This window comes from Tachysurus vachellii, chromosome 24, assembly GCF_030014155.1.
Source record: "Tachysurus vachellii isolate PV-2020 chromosome 24, HZAU_Pvac_v1, whole genome shotgun sequence".
In the NCBI taxonomy this organism is placed as follows: Eukaryota; Metazoa; Chordata; class Actinopteri; order Siluriformes; family Bagridae; genus Tachysurus; species Tachysurus vachellii.
The window spans coordinates 4536285-4551008 of record NC_083483.1 but is presented as its reverse complement, the minus strand read 5'-3'; the positions used below and the strand labels follow the sequence as shown (position 1 = coordinate 4551008).

Genomic DNA, 14724 nt, shown 5'->3' with positions numbered 1-14724 from the left:
TTTTATCATTTTCATATCGAATGAAATGTCAGGATTACAGCATTTAATTATTTCCTAATGATTTCATCAATAGAATATCAACTAAGGAGAAAACCAAGACAGCCCAGAAGCGTCCCTATTTACTGGGAAGGCTGAGAAAAGCACACCTCCCTCCCCCATCTTGACCATGTTCTACAGAGGGACCATTGAGAGCATCCTGAGCAGCCGCATCACTGTCTGGTTTGGGAACTGCACTATCTCGGATTGCAAGACCCTGCAGTGGATAGTGAGGACAGCTGAGATGATCACTGGAGTCTCTCTTCCCTCTGTCATGGCCATTTACACCACACGCTGCATCCGCAAGGCCAACAGCATTGTGGACCTCACACACCCCTCACACACACTCTTCACCCTCCTGCCATCTGGAAAAAGGTACCGAAGCATTCGGTCCCTCACGACCAGACTGTATAACAGTCTCTTTCAACAAGCCATCAGACTCCTCAATAATTGAACTGAACTGTACCAAGCACAATACACACAAACACACACAGACACACACTGGTCAACTGTGTGGACTGCACTGATCTGCACTAAATCAAAAACACATTAATTTATTATACATCCATGTCTACAGCACCACCCATATCGAACCGTTTACACACTGATTTTGCTCTTTGCACATGCTGTCTTGCACATTCACTCAATTGCTGTTTTGCACTCCACATTTCAATACCTCATCAAACTGATGCTAATACATTAAATAAAGATATGTTTAAATAGAACCTTCTTGTTTGGATTCCTATATTTTTTGCACAATTGTACTGTATAATATACAGTATGTACGCTGGTCAGCACTGTTTTGTGTATTGTCTTGTAGTGTTTTGTTTGCACTGTTTGCACTAGGTTGCACATGATGCACTTTATCTGGCTAGGACTTAAAGTCCTTAGCGCTGTGCTGTTTTGTGTAGCACCATAGTCCTGGAGAAATGTTGTCACAATTCTCTATGTACTACGTCAGCTATGGTTGAAATGACAATAAAAGCTTCTTGACTTGATTAGGAATACATTTTATGATGTTGAAAAATTGAAATAAAACGTGCAGTCCACACTGGACTACTCAAACAAAAAAAAAAACGTTTCCAAGTATTATTCTAATAAGAACAGAGAAGTATTTCAAAGTAAAAAGATTACCTTGGCCCATCGCATGTTGATAATCTTGAAACTGTTCACCAAATTCTTGTTTTTGTCATCAGAGAGAGATGAAGCTTTTGTATTCATTTTGTGTAATATTTTCATTCTGCCTGGTAATTCTGTTACTTCAGCCTAAAAGTATCAAAAACACAACAAAAGAACACAAAAATCCTCTTATTTACACCAATTTCCAGATATTTGAATCACTTTTTTTGATTATTTATATATACTTTATAGTTAATGTTTCAGAATTTGAAATGTCTCTACCTTTACTTTTCCTAATGCCATGTTGAGCTGTTCCCTGTGGTCTGATTCTATGGGTAGGGCAGCAGTGCACTCTGCTTTATCTAGCCAAGACTGAAACTCTTCAATATCCTCATGAAGCTCGGTAAGTATAATCTTTTCCCCCGTAGATCTAAACAATTTCAAATAACACAAGAGACAAGTTAATGCCTGTACTAAAACTGACAACTTTTGCAACAGCAGTTATGGGTTCATCCCCCACAAAGTGATGTTCTTGATCAAGTACATGTACAGTAAGTTACAATAAGTTAATACAAGAAACAGTAATACTTGCCTTCTCTTTATATCAGACAGCTGACTGAACACTGTAGTCCAGCGGGTATTGATGGCATCTAGCTGATTTTTAATCTGTTCTCCATTATCCTTTCTGTCCTGCAAGGCTAGGTCCTCACCTAGAGAGTTAAGTGCTTTTACTGTTGCCTCTTGATTTTCCAAATCTTCCTGCAGTTCCTGTGTGTGATTTATCATAAATATATTTCAATATAGTTTTTTGGTCTATACAAATTCCCTAAAGCAATGAATAATTAAAAATGCACATTGCTTTTGGCCATGTTGATTAGAGTGGCAATTAGAAACATAAACAGTGACTAGCTACAAATTTTTAGAACAGTTTTTGCAAATCGTAGTAAATGTGCACATTTGTTGAATAATAGTGTTCACATTTCATTAGTCTTTGCATTTCAATTATACAGTATCTAATTTTTATTGGTTGGGACTTGCTATTGCAATGACTTTAATTATAGTTATTTTAGTATTTTAATTAGATTTAATTAATTAATATTGAATTATATTCACATGGTCATTATATTACCTAGATCTACTGACATGTTTTACTTATATTTACTCAATGATTTCGGATCTTTAAAATTTGTACTCAATATTTTGAAGTGTAAAAGAGCATCCACAGTACATCATAGTTTAAAAGTAAGGACGTTTACTGTCAGAGTTAAGCATTACCACACTGTGGGTCAATCAGCCATTTAAATTGTGATTGAACAGCAAAGAGGAAGAGGAATTTCTGGCTTTTTACCTTGATGTGGCTCCTGTGGATGTTTGGGTTTTCTTCATACATCAATAATGTTTTTTCTGCAACAGTCAGCCAACTGTGGATGGTTTTTAACATCTCCTCATATTTCTTGCATTTGTCAAAGTATCTGGGAGGAGAGAAAATAGACAAAATAAGGCCCAGACGATAGGTGAGATGAGTAAAGACAGTGTTAGAGAGGGTAAAAAGTGCAGTCCTGCTAATAAGTTACAAAACTACAGTCACAGTCTATATTAAATTCTGAGTTACTTTATAAATCAATGATTTAGAAACCCTTAATAAACATAATACATTTTAAGACAGCCCATTTTCCCCTTCCTACAATTACTGTTAAAGAACCAACACAATTTCTGAAGAAAATTGTCAGGTGTCTTCTTTTCTATGTAATTATGGTACAGTACAGTGTAAAAGTAAGACAACACTTTTTTGTTTCCAACAAATGCCCATTTAGTACTTATATGAAAAAATTACATTATTTTAATGTAATTCTCAACCAAATTACCAGTAAAGCACTTATTCATACAAGTCAAAAGTTCAATATTACATAAAGTACTATTAATAGTTCAATATTAATTAAACTATTACTTCAAGCTATTTTTACATAAACAAGACCTCACAATAATGATGATATGATGTATTTAACTTAAAATCTAATTAAATTTGAACTATAGTAAAACAAAAACATAAAATCATCCTGAAGGTTGTCTGCTTGATGCTGTGCATCTTATTTCTGGTGCTCTGAATGCCAAAAACCAACATTTCTTACTACTACTTACCCTAGCCTATTCTGATAGAGCTTTTTCAGCTTTTCCCATTTGGTACTGAGGAGATGAACAAGTGGATTATCATGAGGAGGTATGTTTTTCTTCTCTAAAGCCATCACTGGAGCTTCAAGAGTTTCCAAAGTATGCTTTACTTCCTGGGTAAGAAAATTTAGAAGAATATTTAAAAGTATAAATAATGTATAAATAAAATGTGAAAGTGAAGTAGAATGTTAATTATTCTCTTGTTATTTTTTTAGTAAATACATATTTTGTTTTATTTTGTGAAAATACCTGTAAAAAATAAATACTTACAATAGTTTAACATATACTCAACCCAAAGCAGAAATTATTGCTCTGGCAAAAATCTCTCATTAGAAATGTTTTATTTGTTTGTTTGCGTTACCCTATTTATTTAATACTTTTCAGTTGATTCACAGGGTCATAAACATGAAGGTGCATGTAAAATTTTCTTAGAGAGGATATGCTGGGATAAAAGCAGACCCAAACACAGGGACAACATGTAAAAAAAATATTATTAACAAAAGAAACAGATAGGGAACATAAATTCACGAACACAAGAACGGGCAAAAATACACACAACATGGAGGAAATAAATAGACATAATAAATAGTCCATTACAATTACGGGGGTGGGGGGGGTGGGGGTTTCGGGGGCTCACACCTCCAGATTCGGGGTTCGATTCCCGCCTCCACCTTGTGTGTGTGGAGTTTGCATGTTCTCCCCGTGCCTCGGGGGTTTCCTCCGGGTACTCCGGTTTCCTCCCCCAGTCCAAAGACATGCATGGTAGGTTGATTGGCATCTCTGGAAAATTGTCTGTAGTGTGTGATTGCGTGAGTGAATGAGTGTGTGTGTGTGCCCTGTGATGGGTTGGCACTCCGTCCAGGGTGTATCCTGCCTTGATGCCCGATGACGCCTGAGATAGGCACAGGCTCCCCGTGACCCGAGGTAGTTCGGATAAGCGGTAGAAGATGAATGAATGAAATCTATTGAGGTAAGGCTTTTTTTTTTTTTTACATTTACTACATTTATCCAGAGCGATTTACATTTTCCCAATTGTACAGCTAAGCAATTGACATTAAATCAGCCCTAAGTTCACAGTTTTAAAATTGTACAGTTAAATTGATTATTGTGGCTGTGACGTGATTTAGCTGTACCTGTATTCTGCTCTCTGTATTGTTTTGATTTAAGGCTAAGGCTGCCAATACAACACAAGTCCATCAAAACCAAGGGCAGTATAGATTGCAACATCAGTTTATGTCTTTACACACAGGATTCTTCTTAATTCAAAATGTATTGATCCTCATTGACTTAACCATGAAATCAATGTACCTTTAGCCTTATAACAGCTCCGGTCTGTGGTAATTTTCATGTTATTCTGGTTATTAATGTCACATGATTTGTGCTTCAGAGCATGCTAGGTAAATTTGTTATATGCTTTATAGATGCCATTCTCATATATTCAAATTATAATTAAAATTAATCCTATTATTATACAGAACCATATACAACAGGTCAAACATTGGGCAAAGAATTGTTAAGAACTACCCATCCCTCAAACCCTCATGGTCAAAACCTCATGTCTTGATACATCTTCCCCTTTATTTACTCAACACATTATTAAAGTGACTCATTTATTGAAACCTTTGTTCACCTTTTCTAATCTTACCTTAAGGCACTTTTCTTGCTTGGATATATTTTCAGTTATGTCAGACCACCATATAGATGAGGTCAGTCGCGAATCATTTTCATCAATAATACGCAGTAATGCTTGCAGTTCCTTTACAGAACAGGGTGAAAGTTTGAAACACAAATTATTCTTCAGTCATGCTTGTTGTACAATATAAATAAAAAAGGTTTTTTTTTTCAACTTTACTCACATTATATCCTTCAAATTTCATATCTAGCTGTCCCCAGCGTTTATTAATCGGAATGAGGCGCGGTTCTACCAGTTTGACAAAGCCATCTTCTGAGAGCTTCTGACCAACTCGCCGCACATCTTCAAGTACTGGACGCTGCTGTTCAATCTCATTGGCAATCTCCAATTTATCAAAAACAAAACAGAAAATCTCACCCTGATAAGTACACATGGTGTTGTTATATGTTTATATTATTTTGCTTAAGTCACAAGTCATAAGTCACTGAGACAGTAGTAAAATGATTTGATTATATTTATAGATTTGATTGATCTTTGTTAATATAATTTGTCCATTATTAAATGGCTTTATAACAGAGAAGCTTGGCAGATATTTTAACATAAGTTATTACCTTTACTCTTGGTTGAGCTACAGAATCTGGCAGTCCAGCCACCATCTTCTCAATGTTGTCAAGCCAGTGCATCATATCATCTGACCTCTTACAGAACTGGTACCACTGTGGGGCAAAAGCCATTGCCTTCTTCTTCCTAAGCGCTCTCAGGCTCTATCAATACAAATTAAATACATTAAAATATATTTTATATATAAATACTATAAAACAACATTAAGATAAAGTAAAATTTCAAAGCTAGCTTTGCACTAGTCTGTCAAAAATGACATATTTCTCAGTTTCTGGTCTAGAAGCACCCTGGCTGCAATCCTTTACAGTTATTTGCACCTGTGAGTCTCATGCATTTAGTACACATTAATATTTTGATTAGAAAAATTGCACTAGCAACTTAAAGAAAAATAAAACCATGACACTGCTTGCTCTAATCCCGTTTCTGTGCCTGTTCCTCCGTGTCCCATCACTCTAAGTGCCCTACACTGGTGGATAATGTGAAGCTCGCGAACCCACTGTGGCGCAGGTCTTACAGCATCTTCTGCAGGCCAGCCTCCATCAGCACAGGGTGACCCAGGAGCTAGCCAAAAGTGTCAAGAGCACCACATAGGAATTACTGGAGCTTCGGCGGGGGGCCCCCACCGTATCAATCCCCCTCCCTAATCCCGGCCGTAATGCTCAGCGCAGGCTCACTAAGCTTGGTGCTGAAGACAACATAGAGGCGTTCCTGGACACCATTGAGCATACTGGGAGGGCTGGTTTAAGCGGGACTGGGCCAACGCCCTGGCTCCGCTGCTTAGTGGAGACTCCCAACTGGCGCATTATGCGCTTGCTCCAGAGAGTGCCTGAGACCACGAGACAGTAATGGAGAAGATTCTCGTCCGCTGCGGTCAATCCCCCGTGACTGCAGCTGGCGATTTTCATAGATGGCGGTATGACCAGCAACCCCGTCCACAGATGGATGAGCTGCTGCACATCGTCAGGCAGTGTTTACAGTATGATCTACTTACCCGCCAAGGAGGTCGCAGAGAGAGTGGCCATGGATGGGTTCATGTGGGCACTACCAGCTCGGGAACAGAAGGCAGTAGGGCTGAAGGACCTGGGAAACCCCAAAGACTTCTTGAGCACCCTGGAATGTTCTAGGACCACCCTAGAAATCAGCCGGGAGGCACAAAGAGACTTCCAAGACCAGTCCCCGCCACCCCCAGCCCCGACAACAACAGGCACCCGAACTGGTTTGGGAGAGGAGAAAATTGGATAGCCGCCCTGCCAGCCATACTTCCCCCCTCAGTAAAGTCGGTGGGGACTCTCGCGGTCTTGTGTGTCCATGGTGATGTCCGTTTGATCCCCACCACACAGGTTAAGATCCGGAGCAAAGCAGGGGAGTGGCCGCTCCTCATTTGCCTTATCCCAGATCTCCCCGTTCCCCTCTTGCTGGGACACAACTGGCTGATCTCACACCAGCCTAGCAGCACTACCTCACAGAGCTCCTGGACCAGTTTGCGGATGTCTTCTCGTCCTGTCCAGGACGTACAGTGCTGGTGCACTATGAGATCAAGACCCCTCCTGGGATGGTGGTCCGACAGCGGCCATACAGAGTCCCGGAAGCCCACCATCGTGCTATCAAGGAGGAAGTGGAACTAATGTTGAAGGAAGGGATTATGGAAAAGTCTGCCAGCCCTTGGTCCAGCCCCATTGTGGTGGTGCCTAAACCGGATGAGTCCATTCACGTCTGTAATGAAAAAAAATCCCTGATGTCTCTTGCTCTAGCGACCGTGTACAGACCACCAGGGCCCTACACCGATTTTCTTAGAGAATTTGCAGATTTTCTTTCAGACCTATTGGTTAACTTTGTTAAAATCTCCTACAATTAACGCTTTATCATTCATGTTGATGACACAAACGATGCGTTAGGACTCACATTTATGGACTTACTAAACTCATTTGGGGTTAAACAAAACATCACTAGAGCAACTCATCGTCTTAATCACACACTAGATTTAATAATATCACACAAAATAGAAGTCACTGATATACAGTAAATATCATACCTCAAAGTGATGACATCACAGACCATTACCTCATAAGGTACACACTACCTGTAGAATAGACTAACTGTGTCTCACCACGTTATCGACTCGGTAGAACTATTATTCTGACCACTAAAGACAGATTCACAAATAACCTGCCTGATCTGTCTGGACATCTTACTGTACCCTTAGACACAAACAATCTAGATGTAATGACTAACAGCATAGGCGCTATATTCACTAGCACATTAGACACTGTTGCCCCAATCCGATTACAGAAGGTTAGAGATAAAACGCTTGCACTGTGGTATAATAGTCATACTCACACCCTCAAGAGAGAAACCCGTAACCTCAAGCAAAAGTGGAGAAAAATTAAATTAGAGGTTTTTAGAATCACGTATAAGGAAAGTATGTCCAACTATAGACAGGTTCTAAAAGCTGCCAGTTCTGAGCACCTGATCAAATTCATAGGAAATAACCAGAACAATCCTAGGTTTTTATTTAACACAGTGGCTAGATTAACAGAAAACCAGAAATCTGAACAAACTATTCCATCACAATTCAGTAGTGAGGATTTCATGAGATTCTTCACTGATAAAATCGAACGTATCAGGAATAAAATAGGTGACGCTCAACATACGAGAGCAACTAGTGACCCAGCCTCGCCTAAGGCTCTAGACACACAACTACAGTGCTTCACAAGCACAGGACAGGAACAGTTAGATAAACTTATTACAACAGCTAAATCAACAATTGGTTCACTAGACCCCATTCCAACTAAATTACTGAAAGAAGTGTTACATATAGCTGGTGAGCCTCTTCTTTATATTATTAACTCCTCGTTATCTTTAGGTTACGTCCCTAAATCCTTCAAGTTGGCAGTCATTAGGCCACTCATCAAAAAACCTAATTTAGATCCAAATGACCTATCAAATTACAGACCTATTTCACATCTTCCGTTTATGTCTAAAATACTTGAAAAGGTTGTGTCTGTTCAACTGAGCTCCTACAGGAGAACAATATCCTTGAAGAGTTTCAATCAGGTTTCAGACCCCATCATAGCACAGAAACTGCACTTGTGAAAGTCACAAATGACTTGTTCTTAGCTTCGGACATGGACTGTATGTCACTATTAGTCCTACTTGACCTTAGTGCTGCATTCGACACTATAGATCACAACATTCTCCTAGATCGCTTACAAAATTACACAGGTATTCATGGACAGGCTTTAAGTTAGTTTAGATCCTACCTGTCTGATCGATACCATTTTGTAGAATTAAATGGTGTATCCTCCAGTTTATTACCAGTTAATCATGGGGTCCCTCAAGGATCAGTTCTAGGACCTCTGCTTTTCTCGATATACATGCTTCCATTAGGGAACATTATTAGAAGACATGGGATTTGAGACATTTGGGACATGAGAGTTTCCACTGCTATGCTGACGACACACAGTTACTGTACAGTATATATCTCATCAAAACCAGATGAAATAGCTAAAGTGTCCAAATTAACTCAATGCCTTAGAGAGATAAAAGACTGGATGAGCTGCAATTTTCTGTTGTTAAACTCTGATAAGACAGAAATACTACTTATACTGTAGGTCCAAAAACCAGTACACAGAAACTCTCACAATTTAACTTCCATTTAGAAGGATGTACTGTTACTAGTAGCTCGACAGTGAAAGACCTGGGTGTTATATTAGACAGCAACCTGTCTTTTGAAAATCACATCGCCCATACCACAAAAACAGCCTTCTTTCACCTTAGAAATATTGTCAAGCTGAGAAACATCCTGTCTGTATCTGATGCAGAGAAGCAGTTGGACTCTGTGATACTAAGAGGAGATTTGAACTCCATGTGATCCTTACACCAATACAACATTTGTTGACTGTATATTTGTAATCACACCCTCTAGTGTCACCCATATGAGGATGGGCTCCCCTTTGAGTCTGGTTCCTCTCAAGGTTTCTTCCTTACCAATTTAAGGGAGTTTTTCCTTGCCACTGCTGCCTGAGTCACCTCAGACTTGCTCATTGGGGATAAATACATAAACATACATACACACTGTGAACTATATATATCTTGAATTTTTATTATATTAATTCTTTATATTTCTCCTTATGTTTACCTTCTGTTCTATGTTTATGTTCTGTAAAGCTGCTTTGAGACAATGTCCATTGTAAAAAGCGCTATACAAATAAACTTGAATTGAAAACGTGAATTGAATTAATGACTTCCGGAGGCTCAACCAGATCTCGGATTTTGACAGCTATCACCTCCTCCTGGTGGAGTGCTTGGGGAAGCCCAGTTCATTTCCACCCTCGACCTGACAAAGGGCTATTAGCAGTTGGCCCATGCACTGGAGGCAAAACCAAAGACGGCATTCAGCACCGCAAATGCCCGCTGGCAGTACCGGGTCCTTCCTTTTGGCCTACATTGGGCTCCGGCCACCTTCCAGCGCCTCATGGACATCGTCCTTCGACCCCGCCATGCTTTTGCTGCCGCCTACCTGGACGATGTGGTAGTCCACTCCTCCACCTGGTCCGACCACCTGGTACTGCCAGCGAGCCCTGGCGATTAAGTGGGCCATTGAGGACCTCTGGTACTACCTGGCAGGGCAGCACTTTACCCTTGTCCCTGATGGAACTAATAGACGTTATCTCTTTGATATTCTTTTTCAGAAACTTCCAGCTGATCCACAACTTCAGATTGCCTGCTGAGCCTACACTACGCTCCTGGAGAGGACTGCTTCACCTTGCTACTGCCGTCCCCCTCCTGGAGCCTGGATTTCTGCCCAAGCGCCCCTATAACCCCTTAAAGGATCAAAAGTTTACATATCCTGTTGATACTACGCCACGGTCAGTAGACCAAGAAAGATTTCACACAATACTGCCAGAAGAATTGTTCAGGACGCAAAGAAAAACCCACAAACAACTTTCACTGAGAGAAATACAGGCTGCTCAACAAGGCCTACAGTGAAAGTACACCATCCACACTGTGAAGCATGCTGGTGGATCTCTTATGTATTGGAGCTGTGTGAGCTCCCGTGTCACAGGGAAGTTAGTAAAAATTTATGGCAAGATGAATGCAGCATGTTATCAGAAAATACTGGAAGACAATTTGTATTCTACAGCACAAAAGCTGCGCATGGGACGATCTCAGATGCTCCAACATGACAAAACACAAGGCAAGGTTGGCCCTTCGAATGGCTACAGAAAAAGGTGAAGGTTCTGGAGGCCATCACAGTCTCCTGACCTCACTATCATTGAACCAGTTTGGGGAGATCTCAAATGTGCATTTTGTGCAAGACAACCAAAATATTTACAGGAACTGGAGGCATTTTGCCAAGAAGAATGGGCAGCTATACCACCTGAGAGAATTAAGGATTCTGCACCATTATTATTCACAGTTATTACATAAGACTGCATGCCATCATTGATGCTAAAGCGGACAATACACAATGTTAAGAACTTAAAGTATGCAAACTTATGAACAGGGATTATCTTCTTATTTTCTTTTTTGCTATGTTTTGTTTTCTGATTGTTCCATTCTGTTATGCCTTACATATTAACTTGAGTCGTATAAGAAATAAAATACATTAGTCTTGCCTTCTTACTCATGTTTTCTTTAAAAAATGTTGGTACACATATTGCAAATTCATACTTAATGTTTTCAAGTATGCAAACATTTGAGCACAACTGTATTCTGTGTTTGTCTTACATGCATATGTCTTCATCTTGTTTCTGTGTTTCTAGTTTCCTAATCTCATTATTATGTTGACTTAATTTGCCTGTTTTTGACCTTTATGGAGTTTTCTTCAGTGTCTCGAACGACTTCAATTTTAAACCATACGTTGAACTATAATGATAATGAAAAATGTTTTTAAAAAATTAGCATTCTATGCATTTATGATTCCATTTCTGTACCTTCAGGGTGTTGTATTTATCATGAAGTAGATTATGTTTTTGACCAACAGCTGTCTTTGCTGGATCTGTGGTTCTCTTTAGCAGATTTTCTCCTTTTAAGAACAGGTCCTTCATTTCATCTTCATCAACAACCTGTAAAAGCATATGAACATGAACTCAGCATGTGGTTATATATTATTTATGATTCACATTGGCCAAATGGCTAAATCAAATCTTATGTGAGTTTTAGTCAACTTTGTTTTATTATTCTTTTCTGCCAAAATCCTACAATCACAAAGTCAGCAATATGAGGTGGCTGTCCTCTTGACTTTTAGAGGTCACAGCTAAATGCTATTGTGGCAGTGCTTTTATAGGAGAATCTTAATGAATTGACTTAAGTACAGACAACAGTCTCCCTGACAAAATAATTATTAAATGATACCTACAATATAATACAGTAGTAGAAATAAGTAATAAGTCATGGCATGGGATCTTTCATTTTATTGGGTTATTCAATTAGTTACTCAAATATAATAATAGCAAAAGCAAAAGAGTCTTACTGCATCTTCTATGAAATCATCTTCTTTGATGTTTTCACCCAGTTTAATCTCTTCTTCTAGCTGGAGAAGGCACATATTGGCTTGCCTGTGGTACTCTTCTAATTCTTGAGTGGAAGCCTATATAGGTCATTAAAATATAAAATGGAAAAAATCACAGATGATTTGCCTATTGCTTTTAAGTTCCCAATTACTGTTAAAATCAGATGAAAACAACATATGTAATAAATGTTTTAGTTTAAATTTAGTTACCTCTCCATGAAGAATCCTTCTGGTGACCATCTCAAAACGTTGACTAAGCTGATTCAGCTTGGGCTCTATTTGAGTTTTACAGTGCTCCCCCCTGGTTTTAATGATGTCTTCACCAAGATTTTGGACATCAACTACCTTTCCACGCATTTCTTCCAATTCTGCTTGTAGACTCTAATCAGTTTTAGTGATTTTCAAATACAATCATGTTATAACCTTTTATAAGTTTCATAATGTACCTGTTACATAACATGCATTACACAATTCTGCTTAAACAAATCCAATTATTCTATATTTAGAGTAACAAAATGTTATACGCACCACACACACACACACTTTTGTGTGTGTGTGTTTGTGTGAGTGTGTGTGTGTGTGGGGTGGGGTGGGGTGTTTAACATTTGTGTGTGCGCACCATATTAGGGAGCAAGTGAAAAGGATCTCAATGTTAAATAAAATCTTAAATTTTAAACACAAAAACTTTCTGTTGTTCTCTGCCCAAATCATGCAATCACACAGTCAGCAATATGTGTCTTCTCAACTCTTAGAGGTCACAGTGACATATTATTGTGCTAATGTATTTACAGGACACACACAAGTAAAAAGCATGTGAACAGTTGGTTCAGTTTGGTTCAAGTTAAGGTGTTAATGTTTGCAGTAGATAAAAGCTAAAAAAGTGTTCCAATTAAAGACAAACAGTAAACTGACAAAAGAATCATGGGTGCCTGTTACGTGCAAAGGCACGTATGTTTAATGACCCTGAGAACTCCCTAGACTTAACTCGGGGTCGTAACAGTGCCCAATGAACCCTAATGCACGTGGGGAGTGAAGGATAACCTGTCTGAATAAGCACTTAGCTGAAAAAAGAGCTGTCACCAGGATACACTAGAGCAAGAAAGCAAGCCAATGGAGACAGTGTAATGCTCTGGCCAATGCTCCACTAGAAATCCCCTGGTGCTGGCAGTCATTTGGCTATTACTTTGAAATGCTCCACGTACCTAAACACTGTCACAGATCAAATACACCCCTTAACGAGAGTGGTGATTTCTAACTACATTCCTGACAATATGTTATTTCCACAATTTGATGGATGCTCTGAGCAAACAAGACTGAACCATGGAGACCCCACCTTGCAACTTACAGGATTTAAATGAACTTGCTAAAGTCTTGGTGCCAGATAACACAGTCAGAGCTGTTTTGGTGGAACATGGGGAACATACACAATATTAGTGATAATTTAATGTTATGGTTATTTAGAAGGTACAAACCTTAATTACATGGTTAATGCAGCCCTGGTTCTCCAGCTTGTCTAACTGAGTCTCAGCTTCATCTATCCAGGCATTTATATGAGCAACATTTTCTTCTAGTGTATTCATCTGACTCTGGTAATCCTGTCAAACAGAGAATTCAACTTTAAATTTTGATGAGAAAGACATTAAAGATTTTTTTCAGGCTTACTAGATAAATTTTGTCTCAAGGTGTTTATGAAATTGTTTCACTCACATGTCTCTAACTTTACTCTTTTTTCTTTACTTTAACTCCATATACATGTTTATCAAATATTTTGCATGTATTTCATTGGTAAATATCATATTAGAGAAAATATGTCAACTAAAGAACCAGTATCTGAGTATATAAGCAGCTTTTTCTTACCAGCAACAAATTGAGCCACTGTTCACTGCGTGATGTCACAGCAATCCAGTTGCTGTTCAACAGGCTGACTTTGTCATCTATTAGGCTTTCCTCTGTTATATGTGCTTTTAGGGCTTCTGCTAAATCTCTTACTAAACAGAGTTGGGGTGTGTGTTGCTCTGTATCCTTATGTGTGGCCTGGAAAAAAAATGTTACAGCAATTATGTAATTCACTGCTGCTTTGTAGGATCCTGGGCTGGTAAAATGTAGTGACTGCTATTATCTGTATAATCTATAATATTCTGTGATATAGTGTGGACATAAATTACATCATTAGAAATAATATAAAATGTCTCACTCTGATATTTAAAAAGATTCTATTTAATTGATTTATTCTTCTAAATAAAATGGAAGCTATGGCGGCTGAAACAAAAGCCTGTCTGTGAATTCACTTCAGTATTTAGATTCCAACATTTCAAGTACAATATTCAGTATCAGTACTTCTGTTAGTTTAACTTTTATGCACCTTGGCCCACGTCAGCTGCGCTTCTAGGTCACTAGGCATTCCTTCCACCGATGACCGACGAGTGAGTTCACCATCAACAGCTGCTAACCATTCTGTTAGAGTTTTAATGTCTTTTTTAAATTTTCTCAGTAACTTAAAACTTTTTTCTAGGGCTTGCTTTCCCTCTGTTACCTGAGAACATGAGAGACAGGTTTACTGAAAAACAATAGCAATTACGCTATTACACCAACAAACTGCTGATATATTTAAAATAATTAACAACATTTAACA

At 38.7% G+C, this 14724-nt stretch overlaps 1 protein-coding gene across 7 annotated transcripts in view; it reads right to left on the bottom strand.

The window, feature by feature from the left end:
• The window catches only part of dmd (dystrophin), a 143783-nt gene that overhangs the window by 84604 nt on the left and 44455 nt on the right, over nucleotides 1-14724 (bottom strand). For all 7 annotated transcript variants that reach the window (XR_009647702.1, XR_009647700.1, XR_009647701.1 and 4 more), the window contains exons 34-47: nucleotides 14455-14625; nucleotides 13950-14126; nucleotides 13565-13687; nucleotides 12303-12473; nucleotides 12054-12170; nucleotides 11515-11646; nucleotides 5569-5721; nucleotides 5181-5339; nucleotides 4970-5080; nucleotides 3295-3437; nucleotides 2504-2627; nucleotides 1748-1923; nucleotides 1438-1585; nucleotides 1171-1302 (exon numbers count right to left, since the gene is read on the bottom strand). Coding sequence is in view for 3 of the 7 variants with exons in the window: in XM_060859918.1 (XP_060715901.1) it covers nucleotides 1171-1302; nucleotides 1438-1585; nucleotides 1748-1923; nucleotides 2504-2627; nucleotides 3295-3437; nucleotides 4970-5080; nucleotides 5181-5339; nucleotides 5569-5721; nucleotides 11515-11646; nucleotides 12054-12170; nucleotides 12303-12473; nucleotides 13565-13687; nucleotides 13950-14126; nucleotides 14455-14625 (2037 nt within the window). In the remaining 4 variants the exon portion in view is untranslated. The remainder of the gene's footprint in view (nucleotides 1-1170; nucleotides 1303-1437; nucleotides 1586-1747; nucleotides 1924-2503; nucleotides 2628-3294; nucleotides 3438-4969; nucleotides 5081-5180; nucleotides 5340-5568; nucleotides 5722-11514; nucleotides 11647-12053; nucleotides 12171-12302; nucleotides 12474-13564; nucleotides 13688-13949; nucleotides 14127-14454; nucleotides 14626-14724) is intronic.